Here is a 21,996-nt window from a genome sequence, read left to right on the forward strand (position 1 = left end):
TGCCCTCCCATTGCCACAGATGTAGCAGTGCTACGCAAGCACCAGCAGAGGACAGAGCAGGCAGGCAAGGAGCAGGGAGAGGCTGCACCCCTAAACAATGGATGGCCACCAGGTAAAGCAGGCAATTTGCCAGGTATTAAATAAATTGTGCATATTTTGCAGAAAGTGTAGAGTTAATAGGAGCTATGTCTGTCTCTGTCCTATGCAAGACATTGTGAAAAGTGCTTGATATCCATAATGTTCGGCATGAGAAAATGAGAAAACTCCCACATGAGAAAATGAAGCCTCAGAGAGGTCTGAGCAGGCGATGTGGGATCTGATCCAGGTCGACCTGCCTCCTTGGCCCTGGAACAAGGACTCTGGACCTAGTCCAGACAACAGAGAACAAGGAACAAGGACTCTGGACCTAGTCCAGACAACAGAGAACAAGAAAACTAAGACAGGAAGACGGTAAATCAAGCCAGATCCACAATGAGTGCTCTGGGCTTAAACCAACTCCCTTAAGAGAAGGTACTAGCAGGCAATATCAGCATTCTGCTGCATTTTAAGTCTCCCAAATCTGGCCAGTTATAGCAGCTCAAAGACCTGCCCTGGTAGAGGGGCTGACCTGAGTGCTGGGGTCTTGGACGTGGAGGCTATGGCTAGTATCCAAGATCAATGGCCATCCTAGCCTGAGATTGGGCAGAGGAGGAGGAGGGCATGTTCCTGTTCCTGGAAATGTCTGGAATAAGTGAAGTCAGCTTCCAAAATGGAGGTGGGTCTGTGTGCGCTGGCCACATGGAAGTTCTGTGCCTCTACTTCTATTCTACAGCGAAGATCATCTGAAATAAATAAAACCGCATAAACTGAGCTGATCCCACCAAAGAATAATCATCACTAAGAATCAGAAACTCAGCCACGTCTTGCTTTCATAACCAAGTAGGAGGCCAAAGCACGCTCATACTGAAGCACAGCACTTGTGGCATAATGAGTCCTCAGCCCTCCATCATTAGCCACCCTAAACCTGCATCTCCCTGGTATGTACTAGAGGAGAAGCTAACCATTCACAGCAAGGGGCTTCCACACACGCAACCTCCATGCCCCAGACACTGGGCTCCCCTCGGTCCAGGGCAATCTTTGTGCCTTAACATATGAACTATGCATCAAAATGCTTCCTCAAGATCTATTTAATCTTATTTCCTGTTGAATGAAGAATCTTGTTTCCTTGTCCCTGGGCACAAAGCTGCTGCAAAGGAATGTATTGTCACCTGAGCTGGGATGGCTCAAGATGCCACGTGTCGCTTCTTAGACAAAAGAACCTGACCCAGAATCCTTCGTAAGTGGGGCTGAGGAAGATATGCTGGCTCTGGTCCTGCCACCCCCTTGTAGGCCTTCTTCCTGGAGCCAACTCCTCCCAAGCCCTTCTTGCTCCACACAGTCTGAAAGTCATTCTTTCCGTTGATCCATTTTACCTTCAGAAATGTCCATATGCTTCCCTTCTTACTGCCCACATATCTCAGTTTGGGTGTATCTCAGTAAAGAAGGGGGAAAAAATGCAATACACCCCCAACACCATGTTGGCTGCCACTGATAAAGGCCAGCGACTCGCGCAAAGAGGGCAAATTTCCTGACATCTCACTCCAGGTTTTGGAGCCTACCCCATGGGCTTCCCCTGCCACTGGAATACCCAAGGTTAATTGGTGCCACATGCCAGAAGCTGGCTAAAAGTTGTAGAACTTCACTTTCAAGATGGATCAATGGTGCCACTAACTCACAGTAACTCCCTTGAAAGGACTCTTTTCCATAAATGGGTAATGCCTGTCAAGCACGTAGAACTGGGTCTGGTATGTAACGAGCAAATTGGGTGTCACCTATTATCTTACCAGGATTATTATCATCATAAATAGGGAATCTTCTCTCAGAGTCCTTGAACAGAGAGACAAGCACGGCAGAGTTCTCTACTACCTGAGCTAGAGCCTGTGCACCTAGAAAAGACCTGGAGACTCTGGGGGTTACAAAGCAGTATTTACTGCTGCTTCCACCCTGTGGCCTTTTGCATGGGTATTCTGAACAGCATCACAACAAAAGCTGCTCCTTGGAGGTGGGTGCCAAGGTACCTTCCTGTCCACAGACTCCTGTGGCCTTTTATCATCAATGGTTTACATCCAGAGAAGTTCTGCTGGGGCCTCATTGTCAGAGCTCCTCCTTTGCAGTCTCTGCCAGCTTTGCCAAGTGTGCAGAGAGCCTTTGCCAGGCTAGCGGTCTTGTTTGTGGTTTAAAACCTCTGGATGCCAACTGGTAAGATCAGGATGGGCTTCATTCATATTCAGTGTTTCCATGCAGGGTCCTGGTCTTAGGTCGTAAGAATAATGACAGGGAGAGGTCACTGGGGTTAACTGGCCGGCACCCCCTGGCCTCCACAGGATTGAGGGCACCTGGTTGGGTGGGATTGACCCCACCCCTGCTCAGCACAGTCTTATCCTCTGGCCACTGCACTCAGTTCAGCCTGGCCCACGAACAGTGAGGTGGCATTGAGTTTGCTCGTTAGGAAGAGTGACAATTCCTGCATAAGCCAGGAGGGAATGTATCTACCGCAGCATTTCTCTTTCTGAAGGAGCTGAGAACACCTCAGTGGAGGCGGCACTGCCAGAGGAGGACTGGGAACAGAAGCCACCACCCCCAATGACCCTGCGTCCCCTGGATCATTGAGGCCCACCCACTGCAGCATCCTCAGGTGAGCCGGCCAAGTCCCTTCCTGGGTAAGACCATCAGAGCTGGCTTTTCTGTCACCTGGAATCAAAAGGTTCATAAATAGTACAGAGGGCTGGATATTTATTAATAGGTGGCAGTTTTATTCCTGTTCTTCTCCTGGGAAGACTAGTTTGTACCCTGTAGGGCTTTGATGAGCCTTAGAAATAAATCCCATAAAGTGGCCCGCCGCAGAGGTGACAAGCACACCCTGATCAGTGATGAGCATCAGTCCACTGCTGCTGTGCTCACAGAGTCACCCCGACACCATGAGTGACAGGGGCAAAGGTGAACTTGTGCCCATTCTGTGGAGACTGAAACGTTCCCAGAGAAGCTGAATAACCAGCCTGAGGTCACCAAACTGCAAGGTGGCGCTGCTCAAACTGGCACCAAATCCAGGTGCAATTCAGGCTGGCCTCTGCCAGGGCTATGGAAGAGGCATAGACTTACTGAGCCCGAGCTCTGGGGTGAGAGGAAGCTGGCTCTGCGAGGACGCCAGGATGCAGGAGGGAGGCCAGGAGGCACACGCCACTGCCTGCTGTCCCTGCCCTCGCCACCTTGCTGCTCCAGTGAAGGTGGATGGGGGAAGGCATTCAGCACACACCCATGGGCTAAACACCAACCAAACCAAAGCAAACATGGTAGGCCATCTGCAAATCAAAGCCTCTGACCAGAGCCCACTGCAGTTTGCAAAGCTGGGGGAGGTAGGGCAGCAACTGCTAGCCTCAGCACCTGTAGCCACACCCTCCCCACCTCTCCTTCCACTGCCCTGACTTCTGTTGCATCTACTCCTTGTTCATCTGTGTGAATGCCAACCTTGAAATATGCACAATCAGACCCAAGCTTCCCAATGAGCCTGGGCAGCGGGTTAGCCCTGGAGCCAGGCGGCCTGGGCTGCGTCCCTCACTGGTCCACCGCTTGCTGGCAAGGTGGCCTTACTGTCATCCACACTCTTGGTATCAGTGCATCTGTACAATGGGATAATCACAGCTCCCACGCATGGGTTGTGATGCAAAGGGAAGAAGTTGGTGTGTGTTGATGCTTACTTAGCACTGAGCCCAGGAGGTGGCATTTAATAAAAGTGTGGCTTGGTTATTGTTAATATGACAATTGCCATCCCTTGGCATGTGGCCCCACCACTCTCCCCTGCCTCTCCTCCCTGCTGCTCTGCCCTGAATCTCTAAGCTCCTCACTCCCACAGACCCCATTGTTCCAGCCCCCAGGACTTTCACTCGCTGAGCTGCTCTTGCCCCTTTTCTGTGTGGGGGCCTCACCCAACCCTCTTCTCTTGGAACACTCTTACTCCTCCTGCAAGACTTGGCCCGAATCTCACCTCTGGGGAGCCTCCCTCACCACCCACAGAACACTGAGGTGGTGTGAGGAGCGCCTCCACTGGGTGCTCAGGACAGCTCTGTGGGCATCCCATGGGGGCTGCCACAGTTTGGCTTCTCTGGGCCCCACACTGGACACGGACCTCAAAGGCACGGGCTGTGTGTCATTTCATTCTTGCTCTATGGCTCCTACAAGCAGTTCTCTATAGAAGAATCACTCTTAAGTTTTAACTGAGTAATAACAGAACCATGTGCACAGAGCTCATCATTTACCAGGTGCTGTTAGAAACACTTTATACAGACCTCTCATCTAATTCTCCCAACAACACTATGTGCTAGGGCTTTCACTGTCCCCACTTTATCAGAGAGGTTGAAAAACTAGCCAAAAGCACACAGCAATCAGTGGCCGAGCCCAAACTTGGACCAAAGAAGCCTGGCCCTGGAACCTTTAACCTTCACAGCAGAGTTCCTTTTATGGAAGGAATAAATGTGTTGCCACACTAATACTCAATATTACAAACATGGAGCAAGTAGTGACATGTCTAAGTCTGATCCTCTTTGAAATCATATTTCTGCCTTCATTCTGAGATCCTGAACAAACCAGTTATTAATTAAATCCCATACATTGATAGTTGGGGTATGTTTAGAAATCTCTGACAGTTCAAGAAAGACTGAAACATGTTTTAAACTAAACTCTAACACCACAATAAAGCTGAGCCAGTAATTTATCCAACATATAAATAGTCTGTGCCTCTGTTTATCCATTAGAAAATGTACACCAGGAAACACGAAGAAAGCCTGCACAACTTCAGTTTGAACTGCAACTGGCTCATAAGGTAACAAAATGTCCACTTTAATTTCTCCCATTTGCAAATACTTATCTCAAACCCATAAGAAGAGGTCAAGCAAAATGTCAGGAAATGTACTGGCTGGGAATTGCCTTTACTGGGCCTCTTCCATCCTCTTGACAACATTCTTGAACTTGACCTACAAGAAGGAAGGCATCTGAATCCACTGAGGAGGTGTCATGGTGGGGGAACACTTGACAATTCTATGCAATTAGCGGTATTTCATTTTAAATTTGATTTTCCAGGACCTTTTGGAGCAGTTTCTACTTAGCAGTTGAAGTGTGATCAGAGCTGTCTTCCCTGGGGAGGCCACATTTAAATCTTGCAAACCTTGAGATGCTCACTCAGGCCTGGCTCTCTGCTCTGGGGGAGCATTTTGCCATGGGAAAGGGCCAGTCTCCCAAGCCCAAAGGTCAGGGCCACCTCTCCCAGGAGAGGGCAACTTCTGACTTCAGGGATGATGACACAAATTCAAGATGAGACTTGTTTTCTTTCTGTTTGAACTTCTCTCAATAAATCATGGAACTCCCCAGAGTCTCCAGGTTCTGCACCCATCACTTGGCAAGGCCCCTCTGTCAGTGACCACAGCCTGAGTGCCAGCATGTGGCCTCTTCCAAGGGTCCCTCCCCTGCCTGAGGGTTTCCGTTCCTGGCGCCTGGCCCTGGACCTGTACTCTCTGCCCATTCTCCCTAAGGAGGAAGTGGTCAGAGAACAAAGAATGGCATTTGTCCCAGTCATAGCTGAAGACTCCAGGGGCCAAGCCACCCACCGCCATGGCAGCGATGATGGAGCTGGGATCTGGGGGCCCACTGATGGCACTGCCTGGACTGCAGAGGCAAGAGCACAATTCAGGCCAAAGCCAGTTTAAAGGCATGGACTGACCAGTCCACTAGCTAGGCATCGTGGCAGGGAATCCGGGCAGCACTGTCAAATCAACATGATGTTCTAATCAGGAAGATTAATGCAAGTTGGCAGGGTGCCCACTATCAGGTTTGTGGGGAGGTCTGACCCCTGCAGTGTGCTGGCATGCAGGGGAGGAGGGGCAGGCTTTCCAGAGGCACATCTGTGAGCCAGCCCAACATGAGACATGTCCACAGGGAGACTCAACTCAGGCACCCAACCAGCCCCACTGACAGCACCAGCTGGTAGAGGGGACAGCATTTGACTCTGTGGTCATTCCTGGCCTCTGGTAGGTATCCCAGGACTGGGAGAAATCAAACTCTAATGCCCACCAGGCTGGGGTGATGTCCTCACTAGCCTCAGTCAACTCAGAATAGGGGCAACTGAAGGAGAAGACCTGGGAGAGGAAGGAAGTGGGGCCCCAATGCTTGGCACTGCTCATTAACGATGAGGCCAGACACTAGATCACAGCATGCAACCCCGAGGAACTGGCAGGGTGGGCCCTCCATGGCAGCTGAGCAGTCTGAAATGCCAGTACTTGGGGAACTTGTGCTTTAAAAAAGAAACAAATGACTTTATTGAGGCATAATTTATTCACCATGAAGTCACTGAGGATAAATGTACAATTTGATATTTTTCAGATTTATAAAGTTGTGCAACTATCACTACAATACAGCTTTAGAATTATTTCTATGCCCCCAAAAGTTCCCTTTGCCACTTACAGTTATCCCTACTCCAACCCTCTGCCCTAAGCAACTACTGACCTACTTTTTGTCTCTGTAAATTTACCTTTTCTGGACATTTCAAGTTAATGGAGTTCAAATAAATGCACACTTCCCCCATTTTCTCCCAGTGGTCTCCTAAGAATCAGCTTTTTGTTTCATTGGTTTTCTTTACTGTTTTGTTGTTTTCAATTTCATCAGTTTCTGCTTTGACCTTTATTATTTTCTTCTTTCTATTTGCTTTGGGTTTATTTTGCTTGTTTCCTAGTTTCCTAAAGTGAGGCTTCAGATTGTTGATTTGAGGCTTTTCCTCATTTCTAATGTAAGCAATTAATTTCCCTGTCAGCTTTAGCTGCATCTCACTTATTTTGTTATGTTTATTCTCAGTTTTGGTCAATTCTATGTATTTTTTTTTCCTTTCAGACTTTCTTTTTGACCTATGGGTTGTTTAAAAGCATATTGTTTAAGCCCAAATGTTTAGAGATTTTCCTACTGTTGTTTTGTTTTTTATTTCATTGTGGTCAGAGAACATATTTTGTATGGTTTTGATTGTGTTAAATCTGTTAAGGTTTGTTTTAAAGCCCAGGATTTGGTCTAAGATAGACCATCTCTTATGGCAAATGTACAACGGAGGCTGGAAAAAAATGTGTTGTGCTTTTGATGGTTGGAGTGTTCGATGTGCATCAGTTGGTCCTGTTGGTTGATTGTATTGTTTAGATATTCTGAATATCCTTGCTGATTTTATGTCTATCAGTTCTATCAGTTGCTGATGGGGGGGTAAGTTTCCCACTATAATTGTGTATTTATCCATTTCTTCTTTCAGCTCCTTCAGTTTTTACTTTTTGCACTTTGTGGTACTGCTGTTTGTTATATACACATTCAGGATCTTTATCTTTCTGGTGGATTGATCCTTTTATCATTTTTTGATGTCCCTCTTTGTATCTAGTAAGTTTCTTTGCTTTATCATATATCAGTATACCCACTCACGATTTATTGTTGTATTATTTGTGTGGTATATCTTTTTCCATCCTTTAATTTCAACCTACCTATGTCATTGTGCTTGATATGAGTCCTTGTAAGAAACATAGAGTTGGGTCATATTTTTTCTTAATCCACTCTGTCAACCACTGCCGTTTGATTGATGAATTTAAACCATTTACATTTAACATAAATAGTACATTAGCAATTAAGTCTGCCATTTTGTTGTTTGTTTCCTGTAGTTCTCATTCCTCTGTTTCTTTATGTTAGTTGAAAATATTTTGGGATTCTATCTTTATTTTTCCATACAGTTTTGAGTGTATTTTTTTCATAGTTACTTTAATGATTGCTTTGAGCATTACTGTATCTATCTATCTATCTACCTATCTATCTATCTATCTATCTATCTATCATATATACATATGTGTGTGTGTGTGTGTGTGTGTGTGTGTGTGTGTGTAACTTACCACAGTCTACTGGCACCAAAACTATCACTGGAATGAAGTATAGAAACTCAACTTCTATTTAGGTCACCTTACCTCCCCTACTTTTAAATATTATAATGATCTTCTTGAATATCAGATGGTTCTATAATTTTTGTTTCAATTACAAATATTATTTTTAAAACACACGAGGAAAAGAATAGTGTACTTATGTACCCATACTTCTGCTTTCTATTATTCCTTCTTCCTTCCTAATGCACCAAGATTTTTTCTTCTATTTCCAGAATTCTTTTTATTAATCCTTTTAAAGTAGTCCTGGGTGTAACAAATTCTAGAAAGTTTCCTTTCATTTGAGAATGTCTTTATTTCCTCTTTATTCCTATAGGGTAGTTTTGCTGGATATAGAATTTGTGGTTGACATTTCTTTCAATATTTGAAAAATGCACCATTTATTTCTGACCGCCATGGATTCTCGAGAAAAATTCACTCACTCAAATTTGCATGGTCCTGTAGGTAATACATTGTTTCTTTTTGGTTGCTTTTAAGCTCTTTATTTTTGGCTTTCATAACTTTCTTCTTAACACTTCCTAGAGTTCAGCTTTGGTTATCTCTTGTGTTGTTTCCAGTGTTTATAGTTGTACTTAGCAGGGAAGAACAGGGAGAAATTGACCTATGCCATCTTGTCTAGACCAGAAGTCTCAAATGTTTAAAAACTATGAATTTGCAATATCTACTAGGATACTATGTTATCTGCGAGGTTGTGTCCTACCACCTAAAAGGCTAGAATCTTAGTACATATTTAACTAATGGATACATTCAGCAGAGTGGGGCCTAGGACAAGCAGACATTGGTGAAGGGGGATTATGTGTGTTTGTGGTCAGAAGGCATCAACAAGGTTCAGTTTAGCTGCCAGTCCCTTACTAAATGGGGGAGCAATTCTCCAGGAACAGGCGCCAAACCTCCTCTACCATGAATGTTGAGCCAGCATGAGCCACAGGTTCTCTGGACCCTCTGGGGGTGATAGCCAGAGCATGGAATCTGAAAACATGCAAATGCATGCAGAACACACACTTTTTGGCCAGTTTATAGACTAATATGCAGACCTTTAGGTATAGAAACAAATTTAATCAATTTCTTGATGATATCAAAAGAAAGTAAAATAGCAAAGAGTCTCATTTGAAAGAAGGAAAAAATATTCCTACCTGTTCTGAGGGCATTTCACCAAATAATGTCTCACTGTGAAAGGAAAAAGAAATAGAGATGGTAAACAAGTGATACTTTAGATATATATACTCCAGGAATTACCAGAAAATACAGGTACACAGGTATTGCTCAGAAGTTGGTACAAGCCAGCTCTCAGGACTCCCATACATCTCTTTGGATGAGTACAACAGAGCCATACCAAGGACACCATAGTGACTTGATATTGTTCCACACTTGGATTGATCCAGTCATGAAGCCATATATCCCAGACTTCTGGTTACATAATCCAAAACATTCTCTTTTTTTGCTAAGCCAGGTTGAATTGGGTTCTAACTTGAAGGGTCCTGCAGTAGTAGAGTCACCCAACTTAGCAGCTCTACCTTAGTCATGAGAAAGCCTTCTTGGGGCAACCTGTCTCTCTTAGATGCTCCTCTCTGTAAAATGGGTTTCCATTCTCTGATGAAAGTTCTGACAGGACTAAGAGGTGGTCCTTAGAAAAATAGTCTTAGAAAAAGACATCCTCCACAGGAGGTCTCCTTGAGAAAAAACAGATTCTAGTTGCAGAGGAAAAGTAAGAATACCTAGGTAGTTATCTTAACAAGTGTCCAGCCTAAATTCACAGCTGCATTCACCTCAAATAGAAGTAAAGCTGAAATGGCCACAGGGCCCTGGGTTTGTATGGCAGATTGTTAGACTGCTGGCTCCAACAAATAACACCTCCCTGTATCTACCACACCCTGTGTAATAACCCTCTCCACACTAACTCTGGAATTGGCCACAAGATGTGCTTTGGCTAATGAAACATTAGCCAATACATCATAAGCAGTGGCATAAAAGGCCCTCATGCTCTAAAGTTTGTGTTCTCTCTCTCTCTTGTTGCAGGCTACCACATGAAGAAGCCTGACTAGCTTACTGGAAGATGATGGAACAGACACAAATCATCCCAGCTGAAGCTCCAAAAGAGTCAAGCCCCAGCTGATCCACCAGCCGACTGCAGCTGCATGAGTGACTCCAGCTGAGACAAGAACTGTTCACTGAGCCAAGCCCAAATTGCTGACCTGCAGAATTGTGAGCAAATAAAATAGTTGTTTTAAGCTACTATATTTGGAGTGATCTGTCATCCAGGTGATCAAGGCAGGTTCCAAACCAGGATGATAGAATCTCAGTTTTAGGAAGGGCTTTTTAGGTTTATCTGGTCCAACCCCCTAATAGTACCTAAACCCTTGGTGCACTCCATTTGCTGAGCACCTACTAAGTGCTGGATAATTTACACATACAACATAGTATTTTATTAAACACTTCATATGTTCCTGACACAATTTGAGCTTATTATATAGATCAACCATCTTTAGTCTGGGGTTTGCATGTCCCTGGACACTCTTAGGAAGGACAGTTTTAAGGAAATCAGTTTCTAGACACTTAATTTCCATGGTATTCTTTCCTAAGAATTCATTCTCCTGGAACATGCCTGAGGTCTAGCTGACTCCTTTGGCCCCTCACTGTCATCCAACCCTTTCTATTTCATGAAAATCAGGCATACCTCTCCCCCATCCTGACTTATACTATGGAGACCTCTCCCGGGGGTAAACACCACTGAACACCAAACAAGAAATGACTTGAAATATTGGTGCCAGTGTTGAGAAAGCAAATGAGTAATGACTGGGCAACTTAACCTTTCACTAGGGGGCAAGTTTCCAATATTTTGCTTTCAACAGAGATTGAATAATGCCCTAATCCAGTTGTCAGCTGGTAGAGTATTAAAAATCATTTTCCATGATAGATCATTATATGATTCGACATACAATTTGGAAGCAGTTAAAGCATTGACTGGTATAAGAAAAGTTCATCCATTCCTGCCTCTTTTTATATTGAATGAGGCATTTCAGTACTAACATCTATTAAAAAAATAGGAATATAATTGATGCTGAATTCTATCCCTAAGCAAATTCACAGAAGGCTATATGAAGAAAAAATAAAATCTATTTCAATAAAAATGCATTTCCAATAAAATTTTGCTTCTTATAACTATTAATTATTTATCTAAATTTATTTTATATGTGGTTTTGATTAAGTTTGTACTCATTTTCCAAGTCTCACTAATTATGTAATATTGATAACCCAATCCAGAAAAAAAAAATGTAACACCTGGAGACTTATAAAATGTAACTCACAAATTCTTAATTTAAATTTCTATACAGAGATTATTTTATAGAGAAGTATACTAGGTGATCAATAAAGGACTTTCAAAACAAAAAATGTATTAAAGTAAAGGGTAAAATTTGGTGTGAAAAAGGGATTAAAGATAGATGTTCAAAGAGAAAGAGGGACAATATAAAACTTCCAACAGCTATACAACTGATCATCAAGAGAGGTAGTTGTTAAATTCACAACATTTAGATGTACAGGAGAGATATAACCATTTCATATTAAGGTGTAAATATTTGTGATGCTCTGGAAATCACATCCTTTGCAATAATTTACATTTACAATGAAAAATCTCATATGAACAAAAAACATTTAAGGGTGCATAGTTTTTTAAATGATTTTAGGAGCTTTGCAAGCAAAAAATATTCAAAGACCACAACTTTGTACTCTAATCTTCACAATAACCTTGTCATTATACCTATTTACTATTGAAGGACACTAAGCACAGAGAGGATAGCCAGCTTGCCCAAAGTCACACAGCTAGTGCTATGGACTGATCTGTGCCCCTCCAAAATTCCTGTTGAAATTCAAAACCCAGGACTGCAGAACATGACTATATTTGGAGATAGGGCCTTTAAAGAGGGGATTAAGTTAAAATAAGGTCATTAGGGTGGGCATTGATCCGTGACTGGTGTCCTTATATACAGAGATGATTAGGAAATAGGCACACACAGAGGAAGACCACGTGAGGACATAGGGAGAAGACGGCCACTGAGAAGCTCTGCTATGATGGCCCAAGCAAACTAACACAACTGGGAAGGGGCAAAATTGAGCAGCCTGACTCCAAAGCCCTCTCGTAATGATTCCACACCATTCTCAACACCAAGCACTGACCTGTGCCTTAGCTGGGGGGTACTCCAGAAGCAGAATCTTTAAGACAAGAGTTCAAGTGCAAAGAGTTTGTGTGGGAGGGGATCCTAGGAAAACCATTGTAGAGCAGGGAAGTGAGGCTAGGAAAGAAGGAGGCCAGTTAATGGTGGTCGTGGAGCCAGGCTCCACCATGGGCCACAGGGCCTGGTGCCCAGCACACTTGATCCAGAGGCTTCTGGCTCCAAGGCAAGGCAACCATCCTGCACAGAAATGAAAACTCTGGACACAGATTTTAAAATGGTCATCTTAGGACCGTTAGGACTTTGAAGACTTTAAAAGGAAGGATTGTTTCTCTCACCTCTCCTGATAGGAAGATGCCTCAGAGCACTGTAGGCTGAGGCTGCAGGCCATGCTTTCTCTGCCTCCGCAGCTAGGGCCACACCGCTCCCAGCCCCCACTTCATGGCCAAACCTCCCAGATGACACGTCCAGACTAAAGGCTTTGTCACTCTCACGTGGGCCTGTCCCTGTCACCACTACCACCCCTAGACTGGTGATTTGGATGGAGGCAGCCATGCCCCTGATCCCATCAGGCCCTGTAGCAGTGTTGGGGTCTCCTAGATGCAGCTGACCTCCTCCCTTCTCCTGCCAACTTGCTGCACTCCCTTCAGACATTGCGAAGTCCTCAAGGTAGGACCTGTGGGTATTTCTGCTCTTTGCTGAGTTTTCCATGCTCATAAGTGAGCACTGCGGCAACCCCTACACAAGGCCCCATGCATCTGCAGAATGAAGGAGCACAGTGCTCTGAAATCATGCTGGATTTCAGCTTTAGTATGAAGAAAGGAATGTGAAATATCTCATTCAGAATCTTCATATTGATACTTGAAATGGTATTTCAGATAAGTTGGGTTAAATAAAACAGATTAATATTAATTCCACCTGTTTCTCTTTAACTTTTTAATGTAACTACTAACAAAGGTCTGATGACACATGTGGCTTGCACAGTATTTCTACTCTGGACAGAGCACAGGGGGCTCCTTCTGCCCTGGCTGCCGGGATGGCTGATCCGACATGGTTGCCATGACTACCATGGGGGATGTGCCCTGGAAAGGCCAACCACACGTGAGAGAAAGTGCCCGCTGGGGCAGTCCACGCCGAGGGTTGTCAGCCATATGGCACCAGGGAAAGCATCCCCAACTGCCCTGTGATTTAAGAGGAACTCATGTCCCCATTTTACAGTGAGGACACTGGGGCCTCAGGACATTTATTTGGGGCCTGAGAAGACCTGTTTTGTAAGTAAAGGAGCTTGAATCCTAGTTACAGGTTCAGTGTTCTTTTCACTAGGCTACTGGGGAGCCTTTCAGGCACCTCCCTACCCAGGGAAGATGGGCTGTCTTCTGACGGTGAGAGTGGGCCCACGAGAGCCAGCTGAGCCTTCCCACACATTCTGAGGGCCAAGCCTGTGTCTTGGAAGTGTTTGGAGAGGACAGCTCCCACTGGAATTCATCTGAGTGTCTTTGATGCCAGGCCAGTGAGCCCTTCATCCTCCCCAAGCCCCTGGGGTCACCCACTGCTCTTTGTCTACAGACACCCCATTCTATGTTTTGCAGCCTCCTCCCTACACTGACTGTGGCTATGAGTGGGACACAGCCCCCAGCTCCCTCCTTGTACCTGTGTGAGAAAAGATTGCAGGCCTTTTGAGGGCATTACCAAGGAGAAGCAGTGGGGAGCAAGTTGTGGCAGGGGGCGTAGGAGCCTAGCAAGCCTTAGGAAGCACCGGTTCCAGTGCTAGGGTTTTAGTATATTGGCTGCAAGCTAAACTGAGTTGTTGCAAACACTGAAGAGCAGAGACATAGGGGCAAGGCTCCTCCCCTCCCTGGCTGGCTCTAGTGTGCTTGCAGAACTATCCTTTTAAAAGCTCAGACATGGAAGGTCAGGGGATTGTCAGGGCCTCTCAAAGCAAAAAGTCTGGGCTGATTTCCAAAGAAGCAAAGCCTTAGGAAACCAGTGTGCTTGAGGGACACTAGAATAACCCAGGGCTCTGTCCTGGGCCACCAGAATTGGTGTTTTCTAGGGTGACTCAAAGCTACTAGAGGCAGTGGGATGAAGTTCCAGGCACCCTGGCACCAATATAGAGCAGGGTTGAAAGATTCACGGCTTGGGAGGGAAGTGGAAAGCTAGTAAACATTGGTGCAATCCACTGCAGCTCACATAAGCAGTGAGCGCCCTGGGAAAACAAGGCAGTGTGGGGCAGCAGGAAGCTGAAAGAAGGGGACTGCCCCTCTGGCTCCAGGCTTCTGGGATGGGCTTCGTTTACCTAGGGGGCCCACCAGGGATCATACCAGGAGTGGGGACGGCTACTCTGATGTCTTTGCAGACAGATCTTGCTAAGGGAGTGGGAGAGCATGTGCTGGGCTCACCACGTGTGTGTGAGCAGCCTGCAAACCCAGACGTCCAGGTGGGGCTGGCTTTCCTACATGTGGCCAGGAAGCAGAAAGCCCAACAAAAACACACTTGCACAGAAAACCCAGAAATCATCAAGTTAACAAGGGGACCTGGGCCTGATTTGATTTTTGTGGGTACAGGTAGTAGATCTTACCTATGAGTTTCATTTCAAGATAATAATGGAATCATTTCAAAATAGTGGTTGGAAAGAGGGGTGCTGAGTAGGCCAGAGTAAGAAGAATTGGCTCTGAGGCCTTGCTACTCAGTGTGACCTCACACACAAATGTAGCTTGCAGACCCTCAGGCCTGCCCAGATGCACTGACTCAGAATCTGCACCTGAGCAGGCTCCCAGGTGAGAAGTCTGCTCCTGAAGCTATGAGCAGTGCTGCTCTAAGGCCCTGGAATCCAGGTGAGGGGTGACAACAGCCCGCCATGCACAGACCTCTCTTCTTGGCCCTGCAGTTTGGCTGGGAGGTGCCTGGCTCATAGGGCCACATGGGGCAAGATGTGCCCCACCAGGGCTGTAGGCAGCAGTTACACCATATCAAAACCAAACTCCCGAGATGCTGCAGGAGCTATGGCTATATGGGAAGCACCTCAGCACAGCTGCCATCACAGACTGGAGGAAAATCCCCTGGCCAGGCGAGCCCCCAGACACTGAGGTTTCCTTAACAGAAACACAGGAGGCTTGGGCTCTGCCACACCCTTGCTGCAGGACTTCATCAAGCTCCTCAGCTGTGTTCTCTTTCAAATGAGAGCCCGTAAGGGCTCTCATCCCAGACTGGTAGGGAGGATCATGTGAGAATGCGGAGATGCCCAGGAGGTCTGGCCCAGAGAGGTGCTCAGGCAAAGCTCTCGACAGCTCAGCAGGACTTTAGGATGCTGTGCACAGGTGCACACGGGGCCACCTAGAGCTCACTGTGATCTGGTTCTCAGTGGCTCTGTGTGAGGCTTGGTGCGTGTGTCCTGGTCTGTCTGTGTTGGTCTTGGAGGAGAAGGATGTCTCCTGAACTAATCACCTTGCTTTGTTTCCCTGACCCTACCTAAGGGCTAACAGGGCCTGAAGTTCAGGAGAGAATTCCCTATCATGCCTCTGAACCCAGGCAGAGATGCCTTTGGAGCAAAACAGGCTTGGAAACTGTCTATGTGGCTTCCAAAGTCCAACAGCTGGGAGCAAAGGAGCTGGGAAACAAACCCATTTGTCCACCATTTGTTGAGTGACTGTCATAAGCCAGATTCCAAGGAGAATGGATAAGCTGTATGGTCCGCCATACACACTGTCCTCTTGAAGGGAGGCAAATACATTTGCACATGTGCCATGAGCTCATAAAAGTAGTAAAGTGTTTGGAACAGGAGAAAAGCCCAGGCACTGTTGATGAGATGGGCAGTTGCCATGGAGGAAGGCTCTGACAGCACAGCACAGAGACGCATGCAGAGCATGGTGGGAAGGGCACGGGCTGTGGAGGAGAAAGATCCAGCTACAGCCCTTGCTCTGTCTCTGGTGTCGGGCATCTCTGTGCACCCCTCTGGACCCCAGTCCACCCCTCCTCAGCCTACTCAGGCCCTGGAGGCTGACTTCCATGCACTGTCTCTGGCTTATGGTTGCTGGGGCCAGACGGAAGGAGCAGCAGGATGGATGGGGGAGGGGGAGGGGAGGCTGAGGAATGTAAGCTCCTGGCTCCCTCCCTGCTGCCTCCTGGGCTGACACTGCTGAGTCTGTCTCTTCTCCCACAGCAGCAGCTCTCATGAGTTCCCGGAACCTCCCCTCCCCTTATCCCCTAAAGTCTAGGATAGAAACAGCTTCTGGTGGGTGATGGTCCCTGAGCACATCCCCCTCCCTCCCTTCCTGAGCCCTGCCTGCACCTCTGAGGAAGCCCCTCCAGGAAACACTACTCAGTGTCCCTGTGTGAGTGTCCCCAAGTGTCCCCATAAGTTGTGACCACCAAATCTGACACTTCCCAGCTTTATGGCCTTGGTCTAATGCATAAGATACCCTAAATCATCATAACTACAGGACACTTGAAGGAGCCAGAATGTGGTAAAGAGGTTTTATTGTTGTTGATGTTAATCCTCACAACACCCTGTATCCTACTGTTTCCTTAGATGGAAAGGGGAGGCACGGTGGGTAAGTGGTCAGCTGGTATGTGAAGAGCAGCCATCTGAACCTCAGTCAGTCTAATTTCAGAGCCCAGCTCCTACCCAGCTCATCTCTGGGAGCTACAGCATCCTCATCTGTTTTGGAAACTCTACAGGAGGGAGCACAGAATGGGGTGTTTCAGAGAAAACATATAGGAGCTGGTGGCAATGTGATGTCGAGGCTTGGTGAGAGGCAGCAGCAGTCACACGGAGTCAGGGTCCCGAGAACAATAATCACCGAGAGCACAGAGGAGAGCTGGGGGTGCTGAGCACAGACTCCAGGGCAACAGGGACACTGACAAGAAGGGAGCCAGCAGGAAGTGAACACTCAGACTGGATGTTTAGGAAAAGAAAGGAGGGGAGCCTTTCTAATCCCACCTGCCTGCCAGGCAGTGTTGGGTGCTCTGATTCAATTATGAACACTCAGAACAACATTTAACTTAAGGAAGGTGGTGTCGATCCCATTTCATTTCATAAACAAAAACACTAGTCTAGAGTGGTTAAGGAACTTGTCTAAAAACTCAGCCTTAAGCAGCAGGGTCAGAATCAAACCCAAGTTCATTTGACTCCATGGCATCTTTTGGGAGAAGAGAAGGTTAAGGGCCCTTGGAAACTACCACAGGAAGGGCTTTAAGAAAAAGGGAAATTTAAATAATGTCACCAGTGGTCATAGCTGATTTTAGCAGAGTCCAAAGGAGACACATCTCCTCACCTGCTTTGCTCCCCAGTCAAAGGTAAATAACCCCTGACTCACAAAGCATTTTTCACCCAAGGTGGTACTTCGCCCAGTGTCTTCCACCTGCCTGTGGTTTGGCTGTGCACCTGTTCCAGACATGACCTTAGCTGTTCTCTTACCTCTGGATTTCCTCTTGCTAAAGACAGACTGCCAGATAATGGTCAGGGTGAAGAGCAGGACGCTGAGAATCCCCACACAGCACACAAGCACGGCATACACGTAGAGATCTGGAAGGCAAGGACAAGCTGGGTGATCACTGGAATGGGGCACATCAAAGGAGACACACCAAGTACGATAAACTTCATACATGATCAAAAATCAACTCAAAATGAACCATAAACCTGAAGGTAAACCATAACCTAGAAAACTTTTGCAAAAAACCATAGAGATCTAGGACTAAGCAGAGAATTTTTAGACTTGGCACCTGAGCACCATCCAGATAAGGAAAACCTGATAAATTTGATTTCACCAAAATTAAAAACTTTTGCTCATTAAACACCCACATAAAGAGGATGAAAAAAGACAAGCTGCAGAATGGGAGAAAAGATTTCCAAACCACATATCCAACAAAGGATATAAAGAACTATATGGAATATAAATAACTCCCAAACTCAATAGTTAAAAAATAAACAATCCTACTAGAAAATAGGCAGAAGCATAGACATTTCACCAAAGAGAATATATAAGTGACAAATAAACACATGAAAAGACATCCAACTTCCTTAGCTACTAAAGAAATGCAAATTTAAACTAAAATGAGATATCTCATGAACCTATCAGAACAGCTAAAATAAAAAGTAGTGGCAATACCAAATGTTAGCAAGTATATGGATAAACTTGGTCACTCAGACATTGCTGGGGAGAATGTAAAATGGTACAGCCACTCTGGAAAACAGTTTGGCTATTTCTTAAAAGGTACATCTACAACCACCACTCAACTGGGCATTTCCACACTGGGGCATTTGTCCCAGAGAAACAAAAATTTAAATTCATACAAAAACATATACATGTATGTATAAAGCAGCTTCTTTGACAATAGCAAAAACTGGAAAGAACCAGATGTCCTTCAGTGGGTGAATGGTTAAACAAACTATAGTCCATCCATACCATGGTGGTACCACTCAAAATAAGGGTAAAAAACTATTGATACATGTAGCAACTTGAAACCTCCAGAGAATTATGCTGAGTAGAAAAAATAATAATCTCCAAAGGTTACATATTATATGGTTTTATTTATATCATATTCTTAAAATGACAAAATTATAGAAATGGAGAACAGATTAACAGTTGCCAGAGGTTAAGGAGGGAGTGGTGGACCAAAGAAAAATGGGTTCGGCCAAAAGGGACCCTTGTAGTAATAGGGATGTTCTGGATCTTGGCTGTATGTATCAATGTCAATATCCTAGTTGCCATGTTGTGCTAGAGTTTTGCAAGATGTTACCAGTGGGAGAAACTGGGTAAAGGGCACAGAGTGGTACAAAGGATCTCTGTATTATTTCTTAGAAATACATGTTAGTCTATAATCATGTCAAAATAAATTTCTTTTTAATTTCTAATAAACCATGTTCATATATGTCTCAGTCTGCTCAGGTTGCTATAACAAATACATAGACTGCATGATGTAGGTAACAAACATGTATTTCTCACATGGTGGCATCCAGAGTCTGGTAAGAGCTCTCTTCCCGGTTGGGAGACATTTCCGATTGAAATCCTCACATGTCAGAGAACAGAGAACAGGCAAGCTCTTGGATGGGGGTGGTGGGGGTCTCTTCCAATCCCATTCATGAGGGCTTCACCCTCATGATCTAATCACCTCCCAAAGGCCCTATCTCCTAATACTATCACATTCGGGTTAGAATGTCAACATAGGAATTTTGGGGGACACAAACATTCAGACCATAACAGTGCACATCCATTTCCTAAACTCCAGTGATCAACTTTATCACTGAACTAATTGATACAATGCTAGAATGGCTCAGAAAATGAAAGAGAAGACAAAAGCATTGTTTTAATCTTCCATGCAGCAAAAAGCTGCAGATGTTTGAATTTAGCAAATGTATGAACTTAACAAAAATGTCTTTGCTGACTTCCTTTCAGCCAACAGACACTTATTATCAGCTGTGTTCTGCCCTCTCCTCGGTATGAGAAATGCAGTGATGAGCATCCAAAGTTCCTCTTGTCAAGCAATCAGAGGGCTGTATGGTACCTGCAGCAATAGGAAATATATGCCCAGTACAAGAAGCACACAGAAAATGAACCCAACCCAGCCTGGGGAGGCCATAAGGGGCATCCCAGAGGACTAAAGCCCTGTGCAGAGTCATATGTAAAATAACAGAAAATGCAAAATATATACAGAGAAAAAAAGTAGAGACAAGAGAAAATTTTACCATAGCAATAAAAGTGACTTAAAAATACCTTAATATTGGCTATTCAAATAAGTTCCCTATACTAAATGAGCCTATGATGGGCATTTACAAACTTAAATGTAATGCATCTCTCACTTTATGTTCTTAAGATTAAGTTCCTACAAGAGGAATTTCTGAGTCAACAGAAATGTACCTTTGTCAAGTGCCTGGGACCTGGGCAAGCAGTTAGTTAAACGCTTCAGCTGAGAAAGCAAGCATGCTAGTGGTTGCACGGTGAGTGGCTTCCACAAGTGAGCCTGAAGCAGCAGGGAAGGCTATGGGCAATGAGAGAGCAAGAGGTAGAATGGGATGGAGTCCTTCTGATAATCTCTCCCTGACCCACACCCGCAGAGAGGCTCAGCATTGTCTCTGCCCCTGGAGTTCATGAGCTCCTTCTGTGGTCTTAGGCCCAATCAGTACTTTCACCTAAGATAGTTTGAGTAGGTCTCTGTTGCTGGAAACTTAAAAGCGTGGATTAAAAATAAAATAAGTAGAAAGCATAGTAGGACAAGATTGCAGTTGAGGGGAGTGGGCGGGTGGATGGGAATGAAGGACAGTCTCCCACAAAGGGAGCTTAGAAGCTAGTCATAGAAGCAGAGAAAGACTGGAGTGAGAATTCTAGAAGCCAAGAGAGTAGAACACTGTGAGAATGATTCCTTAGTAGCATCAATTGCTGCTGGAAAACACCCACTGGGTTTTCCCACTAGGAAGCTACTGGAAAAGTCCTACGGGAAAGCCAATTCAGTGGGATGGTGGGGACAGAGCCAGATAGGGCGGAGGAGTTCAGTGGTATGAGAAGAGTTTGAGATAGAAATACAGAAAACTTTTCTGTGACTAAAATCCAAACTGCTTTCAATACACACACCTGTGTCTCAGACGTGTGGGCTTTGCGGATTAGTATGGTAGAGAACTCTGTGAATGGCCACAGTTAGAAGAGAGGCTTGGGCCTCCATTTCAACAACATGAAACTCTGAAGGATGGAGCAAGGTCATAGGCCAGGATTCAGGACAGGATACAGGATGGCCAGTCCTGGATTTACACACTGTGAGCAAATGACTCCGGAAACAGGATTGTGGAGTCGTTTCTGGCACAAGAGAATGATAAACAATGAGGTCGTGTTTCCAGGCAGACAGACACCGAGCAGGTGACAACATCCACCTCAAAGGGATTCCGACATGCTGGCCACTGGGCTAAAAAGGCAAGGGCAATTTGGCTCCAGGCTCATTGTCAGAATGGAGAGAAAACCCATCTCAGCAGAGCAGCGCCACATGATACATGAGCTCACCTCCTCATCAGAACTCTTTGATGGTCTGGGGACTGCTGGAACCCAGGAGGGACAAGGGCACAGCCAGCATGCCCCATGAGCATCCCCAGAAGCCTAATGTGGACATCTGTGGCTCACTCTGCCCTGGCAGGAGGTGAGGGACTCCAAAAGGTCTATGTTATGGTTTCAGATCACAGCCTCCTCAACGGGGTACAAAGGGGGCTCTCCATAGGCAGCCACAGCTACAGAATCGTGAAACATCTGGCCAGCCCAAAGGCTCAGCTGGACTGCCAAGCACACGGCCCTCCAGGCTGTGGACACCAGCCAGCAGGCACCAGCCACCCGTGTGTGCGCCCCACAGGCCTAGGGCTGATCATGCCTGCTCTCTGCTGTGCTTTTGAGGCTACAGGAACCTTAAAAAGTGTCTCCTGGCAGGAGGAGAAAAGCTCCAAAGAACCCCTGAGTTTCCCTGGACTGGGCAGTATCCAGCACCCTGAAGCTCTGGTTTATTCCTCTGTCCCAAGCATCCCTTTGCTGCATAAAGACAATTACCCTGCTGTATCTACTCAAAACTCTGAAACCACCTCCCCAGTCTTTCTCAGCAAACAAAGGTTAAACCCTGAGCCATTTAAGCCAGGGTGAAAACCTCCTCAGACTCCAGGGCCACTCTTTTGCCGGATGAGTTAGAACAAAGTTGTGCCCTGCCTGACGGAGGCAGCCACAACTCTCTCCAGACAGCAATGCCGGCCCACTGTTGCTGTATCTTCTGACTAACTTTTATGTAAACACCTCTCTAATTATAAATGTTGGCTCAAAGCTTTTAAAACCCAGACTAGGCCAAAC

The 21,996-nt window shown here is 45.7% G+C and overlaps 1 protein-coding gene across 3 annotated transcripts in view; it reads right to left on the reverse strand.

Moving 5' to 3' along the window:
* VSTM4 (V-set and transmembrane domain containing 4) overlaps window positions 1–21,996 on the reverse strand; it is a 111,857-nt gene that overhangs the window by 57,922 nt on the left and 31,939 nt on the right. For 2 of the 3 annotated variants that reach the window (XM_036916610.2, XM_036916609.2), the window contains exons 4-5: window positions 17,604–17,711; window positions 9,152–9,185 (exon numbers count right to left, since the gene is read on the reverse strand). In XM_036916610.2, coding sequence (XP_036772505.2) covers window positions 9,152–9,185; window positions 17,604–17,711 — 142 coding nt within the window. Of the gene's footprint in view, window positions 1–4,676; window positions 5,046–9,151; window positions 9,186–17,603; window positions 17,712–21,996 lie in introns of those variants that run through there. The other variant, XM_036916611.2, reaches the window with a different exon arrangement.

Source organism: Manis pentadactyla, chromosome 8 (assembly GCF_030020395.1).
Source record: "Manis pentadactyla isolate mManPen7 chromosome 8, mManPen7.hap1, whole genome shotgun sequence".
NCBI lineage: Eukaryota > Metazoa > Chordata > Mammalia > Pholidota > Manidae > Manis > Manis pentadactyla.